Source organism: Anoplophora glabripennis, unplaced genomic scaffold (assembly GCF_000390285.2).
Source record: "Anoplophora glabripennis isolate ALB-LARVAE unplaced genomic scaffold, Agla_2.0 scaffold16, whole genome shotgun sequence".
Lineage (NCBI taxonomy): Eukaryota > Metazoa > Arthropoda > Insecta > Coleoptera > Cerambycidae > Anoplophora > Anoplophora glabripennis.
The window spans coordinates 45,039-67,461 of NW_019416253.1; the positions used below are offsets into that span (position 1 = coordinate 45,039).

At 32.3% G+C, this 22,423-nt stretch overlaps 1 protein-coding gene across 1 annotated transcript in view; it reads left to right on the forward strand.

Moving 5' to 3' along the window:
* The first annotated feature begins 1,116 nt into the window (after positions 1-1,116).
* Positions 1,117-22,423, forward strand: part of LOC108914197 (hemicentin-1) — a 193,543-nt gene continuing 172,236 nt past the window's right edge. Inside the window, exon 1 of the mRNA XM_018719947.1 lies at positions 1,117-1,494. Within this exon, the coding sequence (XP_018575463.1) occupies positions 1,440-1,494 (55 nt within the window). The 5' untranslated portion in view covers positions 1,117-1,439. The remainder of the gene's footprint in view (positions 1,495-22,423) is intronic.

Genomic DNA, 22,423 nt, shown 5'->3' on the forward strand with positions numbered 1-22,423 from the left:
GGGACTTCTACTTCTATGGAAAAATGGTATCTTATAAGAAGATGTGTCATGCCAAATTTGGCTTAAATAGCCTTCTTCATTTAGAAGTTATTTAAAAAATTCGAATTTTTTTAAAAATATTTAACGCCCTATATTTCGAAAATGAAGCGTCTCTGGAAAAAAATGTATACTTGATTTTTTCTTATTTTTTTTTTATGAGGAATATCTGCTTAAAGTTTGTCGACTTAATCCTGAAACACCCTGTATATAAACGTGCGATATCTTAAAATCAAATGTATATTTGAAGAAAAAATTTTTGTTTTGCGTGTGCTTCGATTTTCTGTACGATCAATATATCCCGACTAATTAATTATCAAAGATAAAAATGTAATTTTTGCTTTAAATGACGATAAATCATCGTATAAAGCGCAACAGTTCAAATTAAAGAGGATGAATAAAATAAAACAGCTGACCTTTTGAAAGGAAAACAAAATTTTATAATTTTTTTTTCAGTTTTTTTAAGCTTCAATTTGTTGTTTTTTTTTATCTACGACCATTTTTTACCAACTTATAGCCATTTGAAAATAACCTGGTATAGATTTTTTGAATCCATTAATTTTCGTGACTATTTAGTGGTTCTTAATGACGGTGACTCCCAGTATCTCCGGCAATGGTTGCACAATAATCTTAATATTTTATAACTTAACTAAATATATCGCACACCAAATTTAATTCAAAACACACCCCAAGCAAAAATCCCACCTATGCCCACGGATAAACAGCCCGCGGTCTATGTCCACCTTAACGCGGTCACCCTGTATACATATACGCTACACAACAGTAATAGATTGCTTGCTTTATAGACACGTTCGTTTGTAAATTTGCCACCCAAAAAATCAGAGTGTGCAGGGATCAAGCGGCCAGCGTTACTCGAGTCTCTCTCTGTTTGTTTTCATTTTCCTCTTTTTCAGATCGCAGTCGGCGGCAGTTGCTTGTTGATTGTTACTTTGTCTCTCTCTCGATACCTACGGCCAGGTGTTGAACCTCTCTCTTCACGATTGGGGGCGCTAGCGGCTGGCGGCGCACTAACGGTCGTCAACTTTAAACTCTCTCGCCGCTCATTCCTCTACACGACGCTGCAGAGTGAGGTGGTTGCAATTGATACAGGTTGTCGCGCCAGTTTGCGTGTGTTTCAAAGTTTCTGGACCGCATAAGGTGTGAAGTGCTACTGTTCTGTGCCATGGATGCTTGAAATCGACGACCAAGGATTATCTAGTGATTGTTTTGTAACTGTTTTACAGTGCGGAAATGGTTTGAGAATTGTTTGCAGTAGTGATCAGTGTCTTGTTCTTTGTCTAACCACCACGCTGGATTCTCGGAATATGAGGATTGGAAAGTGAGATAAAGTTGTGTATTGGATTTTTTTTTCCGACCCCCAACGAACTTTGTTACGAATTGCGATGAGGCCTGTTTTGAAAGTTTGCCCGCAGTTGGTCGTAATAGCAGCGTTACTATGTAAGTATCATAAAAAGCACGTATTTTTGTTGTAGGAGAGAGAACGTATTGTGTAAAAAGGTCTGGTCGGCTTGGCTAATGGGATTTGCGAAAATTTCCGGGACATTTCAACGGTTTCGGCTTAAAATCATGTAAAATATTCAGTTTTATACGTGGCGGTTGGTCCCCTTCGTTTTAAAAGTAATTTACCTAATCACTTTTGCCGTCCTGATGTTTCCTGGCTATTCCGATGAAATTAAATTACTTTGCTGTACAATTCGGGCTGCGTTTAGCCAATTGAATTTGTTTATTTGACGCGTGTAGTAATTTCAGGTCATGTTTAAAAGTGCCCCTCGGGAGAGGTGGATTTTGTAGGGAGTCGGATTTAATTTCTTTTGTAATTTTAAGGCAATTTTATCCAGACTGGCGCTTGAAATTTTAAGTGCCCATACACTTCGGATTTTATTTCTTTGGGATCAGTTTAAACTGAATCAAATAGAAAATAATATCATGAAGGTATAGTATGCGACAGTTTTATATTTTACCATTTTATTTGTATACCTGCAGCGGAATTAGGTACGACGAAGGATAAATGAAAGTAGGTATCGAGGTTTTCTGTGCATTTAAAAGGTTACAGTTAAAAGCAAGGGGTAAAAAGTACATTCAGATACGTAAAAATCGACATGAATATGATTAAATACTTGTCTGATAAATACATATAAATCAATTTAGATACCATTATACTCTTAAATATGTTTAGATACTGTTTAAATATCTTGAAAATCTTTGCTTGGATTTCTTACGTATCCTGTCTGTACATTTAAGTATGGGGGAAAAGTATAGAAACATTTTGCATTTTTAAATACCTAGGTGTACAAATTTTGGTAATTAAGCTATCTATTAAAATTAACTAGCAAGATACTTACTTGTTTAAAAAAATCATTATATTAGAACCAAATACTTAGATTGGTCACAAATTTATTAAAAAAATAATAAGTTTGCACAAGCAAAAGTAGACTTTTATACAAAATATACTTGTTATCATTTCCCAAAGGATTATTTTCTTTTATATCACAATTTACAATTACAGCAGCCTACATAGATTTTGACTTCCACTGACACATATGTAACGAGTCTATTTTAGGAATTATGCACATTGTGTCCAAGTTAAACGCATTTGTGTCGCACATGTTCCAAATTCTGGGGAAAGGTTGATTGGGACGCTGTTCTGAGTAGACCTCAATTTCCGTCTGTCATTTTTAAATTTTAAGATCGGAATATAGGTGATTTAATTCCCGACTTTAAATAAACATGGAACCAGACAACTGACGGGCATATTTACAAATCCGATTTTCTTTGAACATCCAAAAATATTTTAATTTAAATGTAAAAAGTTGTTTGTACTTTTATTTTCTGGTGTCGTTTGAAAGTAATCGAGTTAAATGCGTTTTATTTATTCTATCGTAAAGACATTAACATTAAAAAATTTGTGGAAAATCTGGGTCCCTTCTGTATGTATTTTAACGAATTATGTAAGTGGATGTGTAGGAATCTGTAAAATCGACAATTTCGAATGTCAGTATCATTAAGTACAGCAAAGATTTTCAATTGCTGTTCTGTTTCAACAGCAGGCTAGATGGAACTGTCACCAACATTTGTCCAATCGCTTTTTGCGTCATATTCGCTCAAAGTAATAATAAATTAATTGGTAGGATAACTGGCAGTTCAAAATCAAAGCGGACGTGATTTTATAGTACATTAATAGCTCCAATAATCTATGATCACATTGTCTTAGTCAGAGAAAGGTAGATTTATTTGAAACTTGGTAAAAAGGAATAAATGAGGTTAAAATTTCGCCACTTACATCAGTTTACAGAAATTCTCTTACACGAAAGTTTCGTTAAAATTATACAAGGCATTACAGTGATTTAAAAAAAAAATTGCTTATTTTGATCGCGGATAACTTCAAATTTTTCGTTCTCACTAAACATTATTTCTTTATTGCAATAGTTTGTTATAGGAAATAAATTAATGGTGATAAATAAACTTCTGTCAAAGTCATTCGTTTGTTCCGCGTCCATAGCCACTGCGATCCGTCAGACATCCCTCCTGTTTTTTCAAAAATTGTTTTAAACTGAAATATGTCGAAAAGTCCTGAATCAAATAGTAACATATTATATATTTTTGAAAAGAGAAAAATTTAACGAAGCTAATTGTAAGTATGCATTAATATACAGGGTGTTCCATTAAAAAAATTCTTTAATTTAGTGATTTCCATTATTCAATTTGTTTTTCTAATACTGTATTATAAAAATTCATAAAAAAGCATAAGAACTTTTTTCTAATTTCTATAATAAACTCACAATAAGTTGTTAGATTATAGTAACTAACCCTGTATAAATTGTAAGCATCAGAATTCTGTAAGTTTTTAATATATGTAATTTTTGTTCCATTTACTGTTACGTTTTCCTTCAATTAATCTGTTTCCATCGTTAAATGAACTACCCAGAGACTGTTAGTCGATATCGTGAAAAATAAGGTACCAACAAAGAGACAAAAATTTAATTTGTGAAAAACATTAAACCCCCCCAGTCAAATTAAACGGGAGATTGCCGCGGCCAATTAGTTATATCGAAAATTTCGGTCCTGCTGGGAAATCCCGATTCGCCGAGAAAATTTCCTGCAAGCAGAAGACGACGGCAACAAACAGCTGAAGGTAGAAAGTAGAGCCGTTTCTTTGGCAAGGGCAATTTATAGGGGATTTTTCGCCATCTAATTAATTCGACTTAAAAATTTTAATTGAAGTTTTAATGAATGTTGTTGCGATATTTCAAATTTTAAACAAAACGCGGATTTAGTCTTTGAACCTTCAGTTAACCGTCTGTTTTTGCTCGCAAAAGGATCATAACGATTAAACGCTATGTCACAGTTGTGTCTTTTTAGAATAGGACATATTTCTTGATAACATCTTATTTTTCCATTACGGATTATGTTAAATATTTCGTTTCTTCAATGAACAATTTCGTAGGGTATTTTAATAAGAAAACGTTCTACTCAAGCGAAACATGTCACTAGAAAACTATTTTTATACCAGAGTACTTTACCTCAAAGGAAAACTGCCGCGAAAAGTTTTTATTAGCTAATATCGACCTTTCTGAACTAATATTGTTTTGAAATAGATCTTAACGTCATGAAACAGAAGGAAGTTTGGACTATTTATGTGCACAATAGTCCTGGAGACTTTCTTTTACAATAAGTTTCAATTTTGGCTCCAGCTAATTAGCAGGATAATTCCCCATACACCAGGAAAATTAGCGAAAATAAAAGAGAAACTCGAAAAAAGTTATATCCGCGAGATTATTGTAAAACTGTCTAAAGGAACATAATACAAGACGTCTCTCATCTCGTGAGTCAAAAAATTTTATTAGCTAACTTTTCTATTTAAACAAATAAGTGAGGAAAACAGTTTTTTCACTTTGCAGGGAAAACCATAAATTTTAGCGAAAAGTGACTCACAGACAGCTTGTAAGGAATGACATTATCTACGAAATGAGACTTATTTAATAATAGTAAAATAATTCCGAAATTGAAATTTTAATTAATATTTCGTTTAACAATAATTTTTGTGAAATTTATGTAAATTAAAAAAAAATCAGTATTTTTTCTGGGGTTCAGGGCTATTCTACGAATTCGTAGATATGCCCATTGTTATTTTTTCGTCGAGCTACCCCAGTTTAAAAAAATAAGAAGTTTCTACGTTGAATAGATGCCGAGATATTGCAAAATTTTACAGTGCACATCAATTTGAACGAGACTCGCTTGGACGAGCTTCCCCCACCACCACGCCGGACATTTTACTTAGCAAGTACCTTCTCTTTAAAGGGCTCGTGAGTCGTTAATTTTCCATATTTTTCAATGCAATTCACGAGAAATCGTAGTTTACGTCGTAAACTTTATTTTGCGAAAAATTCAAGTCTTAATATTTATAAACAATTGCGCTATGATTTTTTAAAAAAAATTCTTATCTTGGCCCCTGTTGGTCGTAGAGTGCTTTTTTTTAAATTTGTATTTTTTTTGCCAGCTATCCTTTGAATCTATTTTCGGTGAGGTAGCATAAATAGCAACAATTTTATTCAAATTGTTTATAAGCGAAAAACGCACGGCACAAACGCACAATTTGAGAATGTTAATGTCAAAAACGATGATATTTTTTAATAAGTCGCTTAATTACGTCTTTAAGATTACAATGACGATTTCAGAATTACGTTTGGTTGAAAATTAACGCCTGTACAGACGCTTAAAGTTAACTTTTGGAGACTTACGTTATAAACAAATTGAATTGTGCGAAAACTATTGCACCCACAGCGCCCCCTTTTGGCACACTTTTAAAGTATGACAAAACCCTCAACTTGTCATAGGTTTTATAAAATTTTAACAATAAATGCGATAGTTATAAACAAATTAAAAAATGGGCACTTTTCTTGTTTTTGCAATAACTTTTTTGTTTATTAACCGATATTAATTTAACAAGTCTCATTTTGTAGATAATTTTATTCCCTACAAGCTGTCTGTGAGTAACTTTTCACTAAAATTGATGGTTTTCCCTGCAAAGTGAAAAAACTGTGTTCCTCACTTATTTGTTTAAATAGAAAAGTTAGCTAATGAAATAAATTTTTTGACTCACGAAATGAGATTGTAATCTTGTATTATGTTATTATGTTGCTTTAGACAATTTTACAATAATCTCGCGGATAGAACTTTTTTCGAGTAAAAATTTTATTTGCTTGGCCTACCAGTGGGACGAAGTCATACTAAAAATCTCCTAGCCTACTTAATACAGCCATAAAAGATTGCCGTGCAAGCTATTAGGGGACAGGCGCTTATACCGTTACAAATAAGAGCAATAATTGCCTAAATCGGATTTAAATATCGTTAATGGAATCGTGTAGACGCAATATAACAAAATAGGCATTACAGTCATGGCGACGCACCTACACAAGAGTCCTAACGGGCGCCGAGCCACTAACGTAGTACAAAACCAGTTCTACCAACATGGGCGTGAGCTAGGTTCTTAACAAAAGCATTGTTGGGTAATAATTAAATACAATTCCAGCTTATTATTTATCAGCATATTTCTGTGTGCTGACAGAAGTCATTTTGTTTCTAAAGGATAATAGAGAGGATAAAAGCTACGGTGTCTTGTCTGTACTTCGTTCTGGTGTATTCTTTACAGGAAACTTCAGCTCGAGTGTGTGTATTGTTAAACTCTAAACCAGCGAAGTGTACAGTGGTATATTAGATAAAATTGCGTTGGAGTAACCTTGTTAGTTTATTATACAGTATGTCCGCTGATAGGGTGCATAAGACGAAAAACATTTAATATTTCAAGTACGGGGTGTCCAGAAAATTGAAAAATATGAAATTGTAAGTTTAAACTACCATTTTTCTTTCGAAAAGTGATACTTAGCAAAAGACATGCCAAAAAGTTGCTTCAGTTTTGAAATAAAACAGTAGTCCAGACGGTATCTATCTGTTTCAGAAAGCTATATTTGGGTGAATCATATATCCACGGAGATTTTTGCCTTTTTGGCTTTCAAATATCACTAGAAATGAAAATTTTTCTATGCGTATAAAAAAACGTGGGCTCAACTCTTGGCGGCACAATATGTTAAAAAAATTCGAAAAATATCATAATTTTCTTGTTATTTAATTATGTATCTCTTCAAGAGTTGATTTTAGGCAAAAATGGAAGAGAAAAAAAAATTTTGTATTAATTTTTTTTTACAAAACATGACTAGTTACAAATCGAATGAATCATGATTATTATGGTAAAAATCGAAAAAATCGCAAAAATGGGGTTAAAAAAGTACATTTTAGGGATTTTTTTGGGGGTATTTAAATTGGGCTTCATGTTATGTAGAATCTTCACACCAAATTTCATCAAAATCGGCTCGATAGATTTTGCATAATAATTTTGCAATCCAGACTTTGAAAAAAATTGCAAATTTTCAAAATTTTGCACAGCAAAAACCAAGGCCCTTAGACACCTGAAAATTTAATCAAATATAGAAGGGCTCTCAAGCTTTCAAACTTTTTTTGAAAAATTCGAATCCGTCAATTAGGAGAGCTCTGGCGCTTGTTTAAACATTGGTCGAATTTTTGTGCTTATAAACAATAAGAATAACTTTGTGAATATTCAATCAAATCAAATTTTTTAAAGCGGGTTTTAAAAGTTATTGGAAAGACGCTTCTTTTAAAAAAAAATAAGAAAAGTTACAAATAATTCTTTCCGATGTTACCAGATTTCTGCAGTAGCTACTAAAACGAAATTTTTTTAAATAGCTACACCGGAAAAAATTATATGTAAATTTTTCTTAATCAAGTTATTTCCTACAACTTTGCATTTGGAAGTACTAGTCTATTACTTTAAATAAAAAAGTTGGCCTGTCAGGTTTAAAAAAATAACACTGTTTATACAGGTTGTAGAGATTCTTTTCCTAACGGTATATACGTGTATCTATTTTTTTCAAGGTCGTATTTTTCGAATACGAAATAATATATTGAAATGAAAGAAAGATTCTTTTTCTAATATTTTTTTTGTGATTAAAGTAAAATTCAAATATTATTTATTGATTAAAATATAAGCAAATGAGAAATTAACTCATTATATTACTAATTCTCGTCATATTTTGAAAATAATTGTTGTTTAAACAATTTCAGAATATTTAAATAAATTTGTTTTTGATCTTTGATAAACATTATATAAGTTTACGCACTTACCTTTGATACAATAAAAAAATAAAGTTGAGAAGTAAAGGAAGTTTAAAGATAAATAATTATTGGACTGTTGAAAGACCAATAATTATTAACGATAGGTATTTGAAAATACGCTAAAATTAAAAAAAAATCAAAATCGTACCTCTAAAGGGTGAGATATTAAAAATTTTTAAGCGCATCGCTGTTTTGAACTAGCCGATTCAATTTTGAGCAGGCCGAAGCGGCCGCGCTCTCTGCTTCCCCCACCACCACCACCCGTACGATTTTCTTGAATTTCTCGCTTGCATAAATAACTTTAAACACGTTTTAAAGTAGGTTGCCAATGAAGAAAAGTATTGTAATCTTAGACCTGGTAAGTACTCGGAATACCAAAGGTATTTTTCGAAAAATTAGCCCGGATGTCCCAGTACATTTAGTGTAAATGACGGTTAACTTTGATCGGCTATAACTACGTAACTAATTGACCAATCGATCTGTTTTTTTTTAAAGAAGCGTCTTTCCAAGAACTTTTAAAACCTGCTTTAAAAAATTTGATTTGATTGAATATTCACAAAGTTCTAATTGTTTATAAGTACAAAAATTCGACCAATGTTTAAACAAGCGCCAGAGCTCTCCTAATTGACGGATTCGAATTTTTCAAAAAAAGTTTGAAAGCTTGAGAGCCCTTCTATATGTGATTAAATTTTCAAGTATCTAAGGGCCTTGGTTTTTGCTGTGCAAAATTTTGAAAATTTGCAATTTTTTTTTCAAAATCTGGATTGCAAAATTATTATGCAAAATCTATCGAACCGATTTTGATGAAATTTGGTGTGATGATTCTACATAACATGAAGTTTTCTTGAGCCAAGTATAAAGGTCCTATACCCAATTTAAATACACCAAAAAAATTCCCTAAAAAGTATTGTTTTTTAACCCCATTTTTGCGATTTTTTCGATTTTTACCATAATAATCATGATTCATTCGATTTGTAACTAGTCATGTTTTGTAAAAAATTTAATTACAAACATTTTTTTCCTCTTCCATTTTCGCCTAAAATCAACTCTTGAAAAGATACATAATTAAATAGGAAGAAAAATATGACATTTTTCGAATTTTTTTAACATATTGTGCCGCCAAAAGTTAAGCCCACGTTTTTTTTATGCGCATAGAAAAATTTTCATTTCTAGTGATATTTGAAAGCCAAAAAGCCAAAAATCTCCGTGGATATACGATTCACCCAAACCAAAACAGATACCGCCTAGTCTACAGTTCCTACTACCAAAACGGGTTTAATTTTTTAAAGAACTTTTTGCTACACGATTTAATGACTTCTTTACTCTCACATCTGCACTTTTTTCCCCAATATCACCTTCACATTTGTGACAGGGTGAAGTAAATACCTACTACCCTCGAATTCTTGTTTTCGCAAGGCTCCGAAGGCACAGTCCGTTCAATAAATACCGCACATTCCTTTTTTAAAGTTATGAACGGCATCCTATGACTGATTTTCCTCCACACCTCGCCCTTGCCACACTTTTGTTGGATCAGTCCGGAAAATTGGACCCCGGAATTCCGGCATATATGAATCGAATCGGAAATCGGGACGAGGCCGACAGACTGTTCGGTCGTAGATTACTCCGGACAGCCGAAATTGACTGGAATAAATTTTTAAGCGCGACGGAAACAACCAACCTTTTAACCCACTTTGAATTTTTTTTAATCACTCTTCGTCCTCCGTCGTCCTCCGTTCAAGAAATTATTTTCTACTATACTGACTTTTTGATGATTTTCTAATGAACACTGTTAAAATCTTATGTCAGTTAATTCATGTTATTTTTTTCAATTCGGTCAAAGAAAAAAAAGTTCGGTACAATTTTAGGGGTGAGTCATCCGCAATGAACACCTTGTAGTGCTTCAATTAACTTTAAATCATAGTCAAAGAAGACCAGTAATAAACCTAAATTATGTACCAAATTTGGTTCTTCTACGGTATAGTGCTGCAGATATTAATTTTTTTGTGGGACACCCTGTATGTCTCATATTGCTTGTTAACTTTTTGTTTTGTTCTTTACATTTGCATTATTTGTAAGTACCTATATGTATTTTTTCTCTATCTTTTATAATTTAATCCTTTAATGTTCCCTTTTCTTTTTGTTATATTTTAAAAATATCCTGTAATTGGGCATTGACATTGCAATAAAATTTCGAATTAATACGATCACCCTGTACATGACACAACTGTAATACAATTCCGGTTTCGTAGGTTGAACTGCACAGTCACTATTGGTTGAGGACGGCTTTTGTAATCACGTTAACACCACATACGGCGGTTGTATTCAGTCCATAAAGAACCTCCCAAAAAGCATCCACCAGGTGCATTAGTAAAATATCGGGTGTCACGGTCCTGGTGGGCCGTAATAAATGATTGAAAGCTATGTAAAATAGTACAGTCAGTGGACAAGTACAGAAAATGTACGTGCAAAGAACAAAAAGAATTTAATAGGCACTGATAACAATTATTTTAATTTAGCGAATTGAATAATTACTTTTATTATTGTCATTAAATCGTACTATTAATGTATTCAATAAATATTAATTAGTATTATACACAATTAATGTTGGCGAAGCACATTTTAGTGATCTCACTATTCACGTCATTGTTCAATAACTTGTACTGAAGCTTCGCATCGATCAATTTATTCGATGCGTACTTAGTGGAATTAATCAAGTAATAATTAGTAATTAGTTACATGCCAACTGTTTAAAATTCGTTTCACCAGCTCGTAAACACTTTGGACACTTATAACAGAAATACGGGGTGCTTCAATATTTCGTGTAAAATGCTCGTGCTTGTAATAGGGGAACACCCTGTATATTATGTAAGTATCATGTACGAATGCATTTTGTTGATATAGAACCGATGTGTTTGGTAGCGTTGAACAGTGTTAACTTAAAACTAACATACAGACTGCTCTGTACTTACCAATTCTGCATATTGTATGTTTTTTAGAACATATTGGATGTGTTTCCAAGAGAATTTAATTTTGATTTACCGAAGTACCTCTAAACCCCTAAAAAAAATACAAATTACCGCGGACAATGCGCAACAATACACTCCCGCAAAAAAAGTGTCGCTATTTCACTATTTATATTCATTATGGAAGAGTTAGTAGGGAAGCAGGATGTTCGTGTTTTGATAAATGCTTTGTTTTTTAATCTGCTTAACATGCTTCTGGTATATCCGTATGAGATACGTAATTAGTTTGTGATACTCGTTATGGATTTTATGAATAAATCTTCATTATCCCGCGCTTCGCTGTTTTCTATAATTCCCGCTTATATATACCTACATATTGTCACTTCGCTCGCCTTCTTTATCCTCTGTTTGTATTCCCGTTGCTATTCGTTCACGTACCAGGAAATTCGAGCTCAGTTTATACTTCAGATTTAATATGTATTTGTAAGGATTAGTATAATAACGCAAATAAGTGTTCTTGCGGAATGTTATCCTTACAGGAGAGCTGTCTGCGACTGTGCAACCTCTCCTTTGAAATGTAAAATAATGCTTAAAATTAATAATAATCGGAATATTCAAAACTTGTTGGGAACCTCTGGAATCGGCAAGTAGTTGTGGCCGTAGATGGTGCGCCGTCCACTTTTTGTACCCGGTTTTTGTAGTAATCAAAAAACTTGTTAGACTTGTTAGTTCAATTGTAGGTTTAACTGGTCTATTATTTTTCTGGATACTTTTAACTGTGTTTCCCTTTCGTGAAAAGTCTGTGCGGTGCGAATATGAGGTCCCAAAAATGTTAATCCGTATTATTGTAAACAAAAATTGACAATAGTTTTTGCACCACGGTCTCAAATTCTAAACTTTTTGATAATGTAAATTGATTCCCAAATGGAACTGTGGTACATAATGTACTTAGGTCATTGTCTCTCAAGAAACTACTAATAAGCAAAGTTCGAACCAGTCAAAGTTTCCCCAGCACGGCTAGCAAAGGACATGCTTTATCACAGAATTAGTTGTCAAACTACTATCTGCCTTAGATTGGAGAATTACAATTGACCCAGTTAGAGCAATTGTATAGACAATCTACAGGAATAATAGAGTGATATAGTGTCTAAAATTCTGGTCTCCGATGAAAAGTATATTTCATATACAGGGTGTGAACTTTGTTGCGTTTCTAGTTTCTGTATTAGAAATGTCACCCTGTACATGCACGTAATTAGGTCAGTCTTTATGAACTCGGAGGAGCACAGAATTCGTACTATATAGTTTAATTTCTGCACCAATTCAAAGAAAATGAGGCGCCCTTTGAGCTTATGAATAATGAATCACATCTTACTTTATAAACTTCTCTAAGGGATTATTAAACGTACCTTCCTTGGCGCGTAATGTTTTGTCTGTATAGTGTTTTGCCATGCTTCCAGAATATCCAGATTACATCTAGATTGGGAAATTGAGGCAGCGAAGTACTTTACGGTGAATGATACGCCGTCTGGGATGAAAGACTTTAACGAAAACTAAAAAAAAAATGAGAAAAAATATGTGTAATTAAAATTATCGCTATTATGTGTCAGAAAATTGAAGCAATATATTAAAGCCTATAACTCAAATAAGCTACAATGCAGAATTCACAGTCTTATAAAAATAACTAAAATGTTCACCATTGCCAACACCATATGCGTGAAACTATTTCTATTCGACTCAGCTCCAACTTACACAACGATACCAACTTCACTCCGATCGGACTACCCCTGCGCCCAGCGGTCCTGACCGGAATTTTTTTTACACTGTTAGATTCTACATAATTTGGTAACATTCTGTAATGTTGTGCGAAATTAAAGAAAACGTTATATTAATGTATGGGCATTTTAATAAAATACAGCCCCACAGCTTTTATTTTGCTCCCAACAAAAACGGCGTTGATGTAGGTAATTTGTCTATCGGGTGTTAATAATATGCTTTGAGTGCTGTGAGCTGTAACACAAAGTTAATTCGGCATGTATGTAGGTCGAATTGCAGTATGGAATTTGCGAAAACCCTAGTTTTAACGGATATATTTGAACGAAATGTTTTTTTAAACCTACTGGGTTATTAAGATAATAAGGCTACATTTTGCCTAACAGCTTTTGTAAAAGTACTCATAAGTATTTGTTTGTTTTTGCATTTAGTCCTCCAATATTGAAAAGTTACGCTTTATCAACTTAAAGTGTAGGAGAAAACGGCCTTTTAATTCATAAGTGCAGACATTTGTTCGAAATCACAGCAATGAGTATTTTATTGAAAAGTGCATATACATGTGCAAATGCAGCGTCACAATTTATTAACATAGAAATTGCAATCATATGCTCTGTTATATTTGTTTAAATCTTATTTTAATATTAGATACCAATTTGTATAGTATCGTGGCTTTCAATCATGTAAATTCATTCTTCAGGGGTTCCGCAAGGGTTAATCCTGGCGCCACTACTGTTTGTTATTTTTATTAATGACCTAACTAGATCCCTCGATGTCAATTATTTACTCTATGCAGACGATTTTATGTTCTTGGAAGTCTTCTGCTGATTGTACTAGAACTTATAGGTATAGTTGCTGTTTAAATAATTATTTACCTCTGCATGTAAGCAAATGTAAAATTATGTCCTACAGTCGATGCAAAACTACTCTGGATTTTGATTATAAAATTGGTGAACCTTTCCCAGATAGAGTATCGCAATTTACTGACCTTGATGTTACATTTGACGCTAGATTATTATATTATTATTATTATTATTATTATATTTTTTCATTGTTTTTGACTGTTCCGTTTTTTGTTTTTATTGACTTTGACTTTTATATATATCATTTTTGATCTTAGGATTTTGTATTATTCATGTGTATTGGTCTTTTTTATTCTTTTGTAACTTTTATATTAATTTTTTGGATGTATTTTTAGTGCTTCTTTTCATTAATGTATTTTTTTTTCTTGTACTAATGGATATTTTATGAGTAAATAAATAAATAAATAAATATTAGTTTAGTAACAAAGTTTGTTTAAAAAAATAGACTATTTTTTGGAGGCCCATTTGTAATGTTTATAATATTCAATTAGAAAAAGTTCAACGGATATATTTAAAGACCATTCATTTTAGTAGTTATGGAACTTATCTTCCTTGTGGTACACCTCAAGAATTATTGCTTTCTTGTTTTAATTTGAATAGTCTCAGTTGTAGATGAATCACGCGTATGTTTTTAATTATATTCCTTTTTAAAATTGTAAATAATACTTTAAATGCAGATTTATTAGGTTCAAATATTTTATATCGTGTTCCTAGCCTTACTTCTAGATTTCACTCTATATCGAATGTTTTCCAAATTATTAAATCTATGAAGATCGACTTGATATATCTTTTCATTCTACGAATAACAGAATAACAAATAACAAATTGTTTCTAATTGTTTTATTTGTCTGTTATTGTTTTTATTTAAATTCTTCTGCGTCTCGATTTTACAGCTCTATTCTGTAGTACTTACGCCTTTATACCTAATGTTAGTCGTGTAATTTCTACATAAATAAATAAACAAAAGTTTAGACTATGCCTGCACTATTCCAATTTCATATTCACGCAACATTTTGTATAAAAGGAGGTCGTGGGCGATACTGAAATGTGTTTGCTGTGTAGCGTTCCTTATCGCAAGTAAAACAAATCTGCCTGTTGATAATCCAGCAGGTGAGAGAAGGACGTTATCGCCTTCTTATCGCGTTCTTTTAATCTTGAAGTAAGCGCAAGACTCGTTAAACGTTTTACGGAATAATGCTTTACGCCTGACGAGTTGATTTAGGTTTATATTTTTGGTTTTATTATCGCTGGCTAAGCGTTAAATCTTTCATTCATGCGAATGTCGTTCGGCTCAAGTTAATTTTTAATTGACTGTGACAACATTTCGTCGCTGCGACATATACGGATGTACACTTCCATGCCTAAATCAGACTCAGTTTGCACTATTTGCATTTAATTTTTGCTGCAATTAGAATAGTTTGTATCAGTTCAATTTATACGAGTAGCATGACATTGGAGACAATCAAGTGACAAAGAAATTGGGTTTTACTTCACTTAAACTTTTACAACGCAGTAAAAAAAATGGACATTGTCGTACAACGAATTCGTATAATGAACCAATGCCTAAGTATAGGATGTAGACGCATTTTTACAAAGCTCATACGTAGATAGTTGGACATCGATTTTAATTAATTAAATATAGTAAGCGGATTTAACTTGGAAATGGACTTGTAGGTCTTGGTGGAAAGATACAGAAACCAAATTGTAAAAGAGGTTCCAGAAATATTCGCTTTAATTTTCCTATTCCATATTTACGTTCATGTCATTTTCCGAGTGAAATTTAAATAGGGAATCTATACGAATTTCCTTCTACGGAAATAATTTAAAAGGGCTGTCAAAGAAAAATATACTTAATTTCTTCTTCAGACACTGACGTTAGATAGTTATTCCAGTTCTGATGCGAGGAAAAAAAACAACGCCATTTTCAGGAAATGTTTCCGTATATCTACATTTCCAATTCCAATGCCATACAAATTGTAGGTACTTTAGTAATGTTCAACAAAAAATTAATGTAATCGTACCTATAAAATTACCATCCCAGGACGTTTTCGATACGAATTTTATTTAATTTTAATCTAAAAACGATGTTGGAAAATTTGTAATTACATGTTCTTGCATGAAAACTATTAGAAATGCTCACTATTTTCAGTACACATATTTCTGTAAAAAAGTGGATTAATTTCAAATTTCCCTCATTCTGCAAATTATCTTCGGCACTTTCTCTTCGAATTCACTTAATTTAATGCTTTTCAGATAAGGATAATGAGATATTTAAATTTGATAATTTACATAATGGGAGAAATATAGATTCGAATTATTATTTTTTACTGAATATGTTATTAAAAATAGAGATTACTTCTAATAATTTTCGTGAAATAATATTCTGTTTTTATCGTTTTTTGATAAAAAAATTCAATGCAAGAAACTTGATCAAAAAACCGTTAAAAAATGATTTTCACTAAATTTGAGCTAACTTTATAATAAATAAAGAGTAGACTAAGGCTATTTTTTAAAATTTTTGTAACTACCTTCATCGAAATAAATGAAATAGACCCCTGACTTTGGAAACCGATATTAACAAAACATAGGGGCAAAAAAATTTGAAATTTGGACCATATATAGCCTCACTATTACTTCATTGTGTGCTGCTAATATTTCAGTCAGTTTCGTTATCCCACTTTTTAGTTATTAATGAAGATGTTGAAAAAATCACTGTTTTCTGCCTAAAAATTTGATACCTCTCAATTTAACTCGTCGTAATTGTTTTGTTAATTGATAAAAAATGCATATTTTTACTGACGATAAGTGGAACTATTGTCTTTAGTACTGTGAATGTCATTTGTCTCAAAAGCTTTTTTTTTTTTTAATTTTTAAGCAAAATAGAAAGGAGTGCTATCTCCGTAAATATTCCGTTCTTAAAAACAAAGAAAAAAATTACACAGGTGGTAAATAACTTTGAACAACATCCTTTTATACCTACTACAGTGTGACAATCAGTCAAATCTTTCCCAAAGTTTTATTTATTTTGCGAGACATTTCAAACCGCTTAAACCGCAATGAAAAATATTATTTATACATAAATAACATCAAGGATAACATAAATGTGCCACTTACTGCTCAATAACAATTTTAAAAACATGTTTTCTGGGCAGTATCCAAGTATATTTTTTTGCGGTAATACTTAAAAACCAGACAGATTAAAAATAAGATTACAAAATCCCTAATATTTCCGAAGAGAGTAATCAGGCAGCCAATTAAAATTAAAATGAAACAAGCCAAAAAATTATTCTTCAAATAAAATATTTGAGCCACCAGTGCAGTTTTTTCCTATTTTTAAAGAACGCAATATTTATGAAGATAGCACCCCTTTCTGTTTTGCTTAAAAATAAAAAAAGAAGAATTTTGAGACAAATAACCTTGATAGTACTAAGGACAATACTCCGACTTACCGTCAGTAAAAATTTGGATCTTTTTTATAAATTAACAAAAAAATTAGGACGAGTTAACGTGAGAGGTATCAATTTTGTAGACAAAAAACCGTGAATTTTTCAACATTTTCATTAATAACTAAAAAATGAGATAACGAAACTAACTGAAATTTTAACACACAATAGAGTAATAGTGAGGCTATATGATTCAAATTTCAAATTTTTCCGCCCCTACGTTTTCTTAATATCGGTTTCCAAACTCCTCTATTTCATTTATTTCTATAGTAGTGAATATTGAATTTTATATACTTCTCTAGAGATTATTACTTAATTATTATTAAAGTTTACAAATTCTATTGTAGTGAACACAAAATAGTACCTAAATAATAAAGAAAATATTGTATAATTTATGATGTTTCAAGTTTTAACATGTTTACCTGAAGTTCTAAAGTCCAATTTATTATCCCCAAGAAGATAGAAAATCTTGCCAGATACGTTTTCTACAAAAAAATAAAAAACAACGCACTTTCGAATAACTTCCAAAACTTAAACCTACTAAAGCCGAAGCCGAGGCTTATCGGAAGCGTGTGCCCCCTTCGTGAAACAATATAATAATAAATTATATAATAAATAGTTGTAGTTCGGAACTATATTAAATTTTTTATCATTCCTCCTGTATGATTACCTCCCGCAAAAAGAGAATTCGCGTGTCTGGAGAACATAAGCGAGCTCAGCTATAGACATGCATCTCCGATAAATCATTTTGTAAATTCCAAGATCCAACGGCAACTATGTATTTACATTTTTAAGTAGTATATGGCGAAATTAACCTTATCCTCTCCCACAAGGGGATTTGGCGCTTAAGTGAGTTAGGGACTACAAAAGCTTTTCGTTTCGTTCAATATAAAGCCAGGAGAGAACAGGAAATATTTAAAAACATCCCTCGTTCCTTGAAAATTGCCTTTAAAGATTTGTACAGTTTCTTTCCAGTGCCTCTAAGGAAAAAGGAAACCATCGCTATCCTCTGCTACTGTGAATGCTGTTGTGACATGACACCTTTATCGATTATGTCCAATTTCACTTAACTGAATAATTATTGTACGGTTTCGAGATCTTCCCACCCTTATCTACTCCCAAGGATTTATTTCATTAAGGAATAAGGCCTTATTTTCTAGATTTATTGGTTTGTTCGAAAAGGTGTAAGATATCTATTAAACATGCTGTGTTCAAGGAAAATGGATTTAAGCACATTTCCCTAATAAAAATAAGCTCTACCAAGAGCAAAAGAAACAAATGTTACCATCATATGATGGTGAAGAAACAATTTTGGACTACCTATATATTGTAGTACGGTATAGCGAATGAAGACGATAGAACATGCAATTTCGTCGATAAAATCTACTCTCGGCTATGAGTTTTTTTCTGCTTCGTGTATATTTCTATAGGAATAATGATATCTAATTCGTACGACGCCGTATTATAATATCTAGAAGTCAAGTAATAACTGTTAATAAAACTTAAGGTGCACTTTCTATTTCTAATAATAGACGTGTTGCATTATTCTGTATAATTTATGAAGCAGGTTTTGCTTTGTTAAATTATATAGAAACGCTATTTATAGTGTTGGCAAATTCGTTTGCCATCAATTGCGAAAATGAATTAAGATATGTATTTTAAGCAAAACCTTGAACCAGTAGATTAGGAAACGTAAAAATCAACTGAACTGTGGTTGGACATGAATTACGTTTTAAAGAATCGAAGTCACTTAAGATTGGCCACGATATAGGGGTCTGTTAAGAAGTGACAAAAATCTTTGGTAGTAGCTAATGCTTTATCTTGAACAACTATATTATTTCATAATAGTCTAAAATTTGTTTGTCCAAAAGTAGCAGTTTTGTAATGTTTTATAAGTTGGTTTTTAAAATTTGGTTTTAGTAACTTGCCTAAAATAATTAATAAAGGTAACTCTGCAAATAATGAACAAACTAAGGATATGGACTGTAACTTTTCAACCTCAAAGTGTCCTAAAGAAACCCTGATAATTTCAAAACCCAGCGACTTTTTTTCCTAGTGTCCGAAATATGTAAATTTGTCGTTTTTTTTTTAACATCCACAAGCTTCAAAAACCTCAAAACAAATTTGGCTGATTTGACGTTGCAATCACACATCACATGTCAAATATATTATTTTCAAGCAAATTTCGCTTATTTTACGGCAGGACTATGAATATTATGGTCATTTTCTTCGGACTCGTTTCCCCCATCCTTCCACCGCGTCACGGCTCGCCGAAAATCAAGCGACCCACTGACTTTTGACAATATTTCTTATGCACTTAACATACTTCCACAAATAAAATATTTTTATCTGGAAAAGTACTCGGATTGCCGGTTATGACAGTATTTTTTTGCCGCTACCAACCTAATTTATTTAACAATAGGCCGTCAACTTTGACAGTCTGTAACTTCGTTGTTTTCCCACGAATCTTGACGATTTTTTTTTAACTTAAAGCTCTTTTCATAAGCTTTCCGAATATGTAATAATATATAACTATATCACGCTCGTGCGTCATATATTTCATTTTGCAACTAAGGCTAAAAAATTTTAAAAAATTCCAGATTGCATTTGAAATTAAAAAAAAATATAGATTTCAATGTATTATTTTGAAATCTAACATGAAAAAAATCTGTGGGATTGTGGAAGATACTCGGGATCGTCCAGAATAATAATTAATTAATTTGTTTATAAGGCCATAACTTGTAAACTATTCAACTTAGCGATTCCAGATTTCGTGTGAGTTATTAGACAGTGATAAGGAATGAGAGGATGCGATGCCAAAACGTTCTGGTAATAATAACGCAGTTTATAAATGTTTAATTCAAAAGTCATAAATAAAACTACTTCTGTTTATAACTTTCGATATAATCAATATTTTTTGACGCTCGAGGGTTAGTTTTGTAGGTCTTTTGAAGACGAAAAAAAGTACATTTCTGTTTTCTCGTGTAAATAAACGGAAAAAAGTTATAAGCGAAAAACGTGAATTTACGTAAACATTATACAATTAACCAACTTCCCATTTTTATGACTGGAAACTAATATGTTACTGTACATAATATTTAGCATCTATAGTGATAAATTCAGCTTGCCGAAACAAAAAGTAGCGAAATGGGCATTTCCCAGCTTATTTTCCTGGCCTGTGTAGTACAATTAATTTTGACTACAAATATATATTGTATAGCGACATCTACACCAATATTGTGGTACTTCGTTAAACAAAACGAGGTTCTAATTTCTATTCTTAACTATTTTAGACAGTGTATGTCCGAAGGTAGCAGTTATGGGCTACTGAGAAGGAGTGTACCGGCTCTATCCGATCGGTTTCCAACAACCCCGAGAAGTAAACTTTAGAAAATAGAAACTTTCAATTATCTAAGCGAGAAAACAATTGATAACATCTTCCGTAGACATTGTGTGCTGTAGGGAACTTCGAAATCCTCTTTCCACGCCGATAAAGGTCCTCTGATGACGTTCGAATCTGAATCTCGAACATTTCTTAAAAGCAACTTTGATTTTGTTTTATTTGATATTGCCGTGCTGGCTGAATGTTAAAGACAATTCGGGAATCGGGACGAATAAAACAAGGGCAAAGAGCAAACTGGCTATAGAGGCACATAACCCGGGGAAAAATGCTGAAATATGTTTCACGTTTATTACAATGCTTAAACAGGGTACTATTAGGATAGAGCTGCTTTGTAATTATCTGGTACACCAGAAGAGACTTAAATGTGCAGCAGTTCGTTGTACTTTATTATTTAGGATATAATGCGGTTTCCTTGTACATAACCTTCAACATGATTACAAACCACGTTGATATTATTATTAATACATACAATTTAATATTGCACTAACGGAAGATATTTTTGTTCTTTCGGGAAAATGCTTTTATAGTCTGTTTAGAAATGAAAGAGAGTAATAAAAGCTCATTATGTATGCAAATCGTAAATAAATGTAGTACTGGTGCTTATATTCAATATTTTTATATTATGTATTTTCCGTATAGATGAGGTCTACTTTTATCAAAACTTTGTGCGATCGGACTGTACTAAATTGTAGCAGGTAGCTAAAATTTAATCCCCGACAATCCGTCTTTGTCTATGCCGCTTCAATTTCTCTGTCCATTTCTCTTATAAGTAAACAATATAAAAACAGCATTTCAAAACATGAGGCTACTTTAAGCATCATAACCGGGTTAAGAGGGTTTTTAGTAATTCAAATAAAATTATTCAATATTATTATCAAAATATTTATTTAATTTTAATGAATAGACTTTTATTCTACACAAAAATATATGCATTTTGATTCAAATTATGGTGAGTAAATGTAGTGTTGTATAAATGTACAATAAAGAAAATAAAAAAGTAGGTATATTAAAATTCATCCTCTGAATATTCTGATGAATTATCTTCGTCTCCTAGATTGATAACGATAGTTTCCACAGTAACGTCAATTAAATTATCGAGTTCCCACATTTTCTCCTCTTCTTTTTGTACATGATGTATACATCTTTGCCAGTTATCTGCAGTTACTCGTTCCAAGGAATTTTTTAACAAAATTTTCACGTCACTTAATTTAAACGTCGTATTATTTCGCCCTACATCTCCTTTTACCTGCGCTCAGACTAATTCGATTGGGTTAAGTTCACAGTGATAAGGTGGTAACCGTAGTACCGTTATTTGGCGATTTGTTCCCATTTCATCGATAACATATTTTTTCTGATCTTTATTAAGATTGACAAGTGTCAAAAGTTCCTTTTTCACCATATTTGTTTCAAAAGAAATGTTTTTTCCGGATAACCATTGAATTATATCGGCTTTCCTCCAAGCAGTCGTAGGCGTCCGCTCGGTCTGCCGTGAATGGTAACTGGCATTATCCATGACAATTACAGACCCCGGAGGAATAAGATCCAACATCTGTGTAAAATACTCTTCGAAAACATCTGCGTTCATGTCTTCGTGATAGTCACCTGTATTTTTAGATTCAAATAAAAGTAAACCGCCATCTACAAAACCACTGGCACTACCTATATGTGTCACTATTAATCTTCGACCTTTACCTGAAGGTGCCTTTTTACATTTTTATCTTGTCATACTTTTGTTACAGT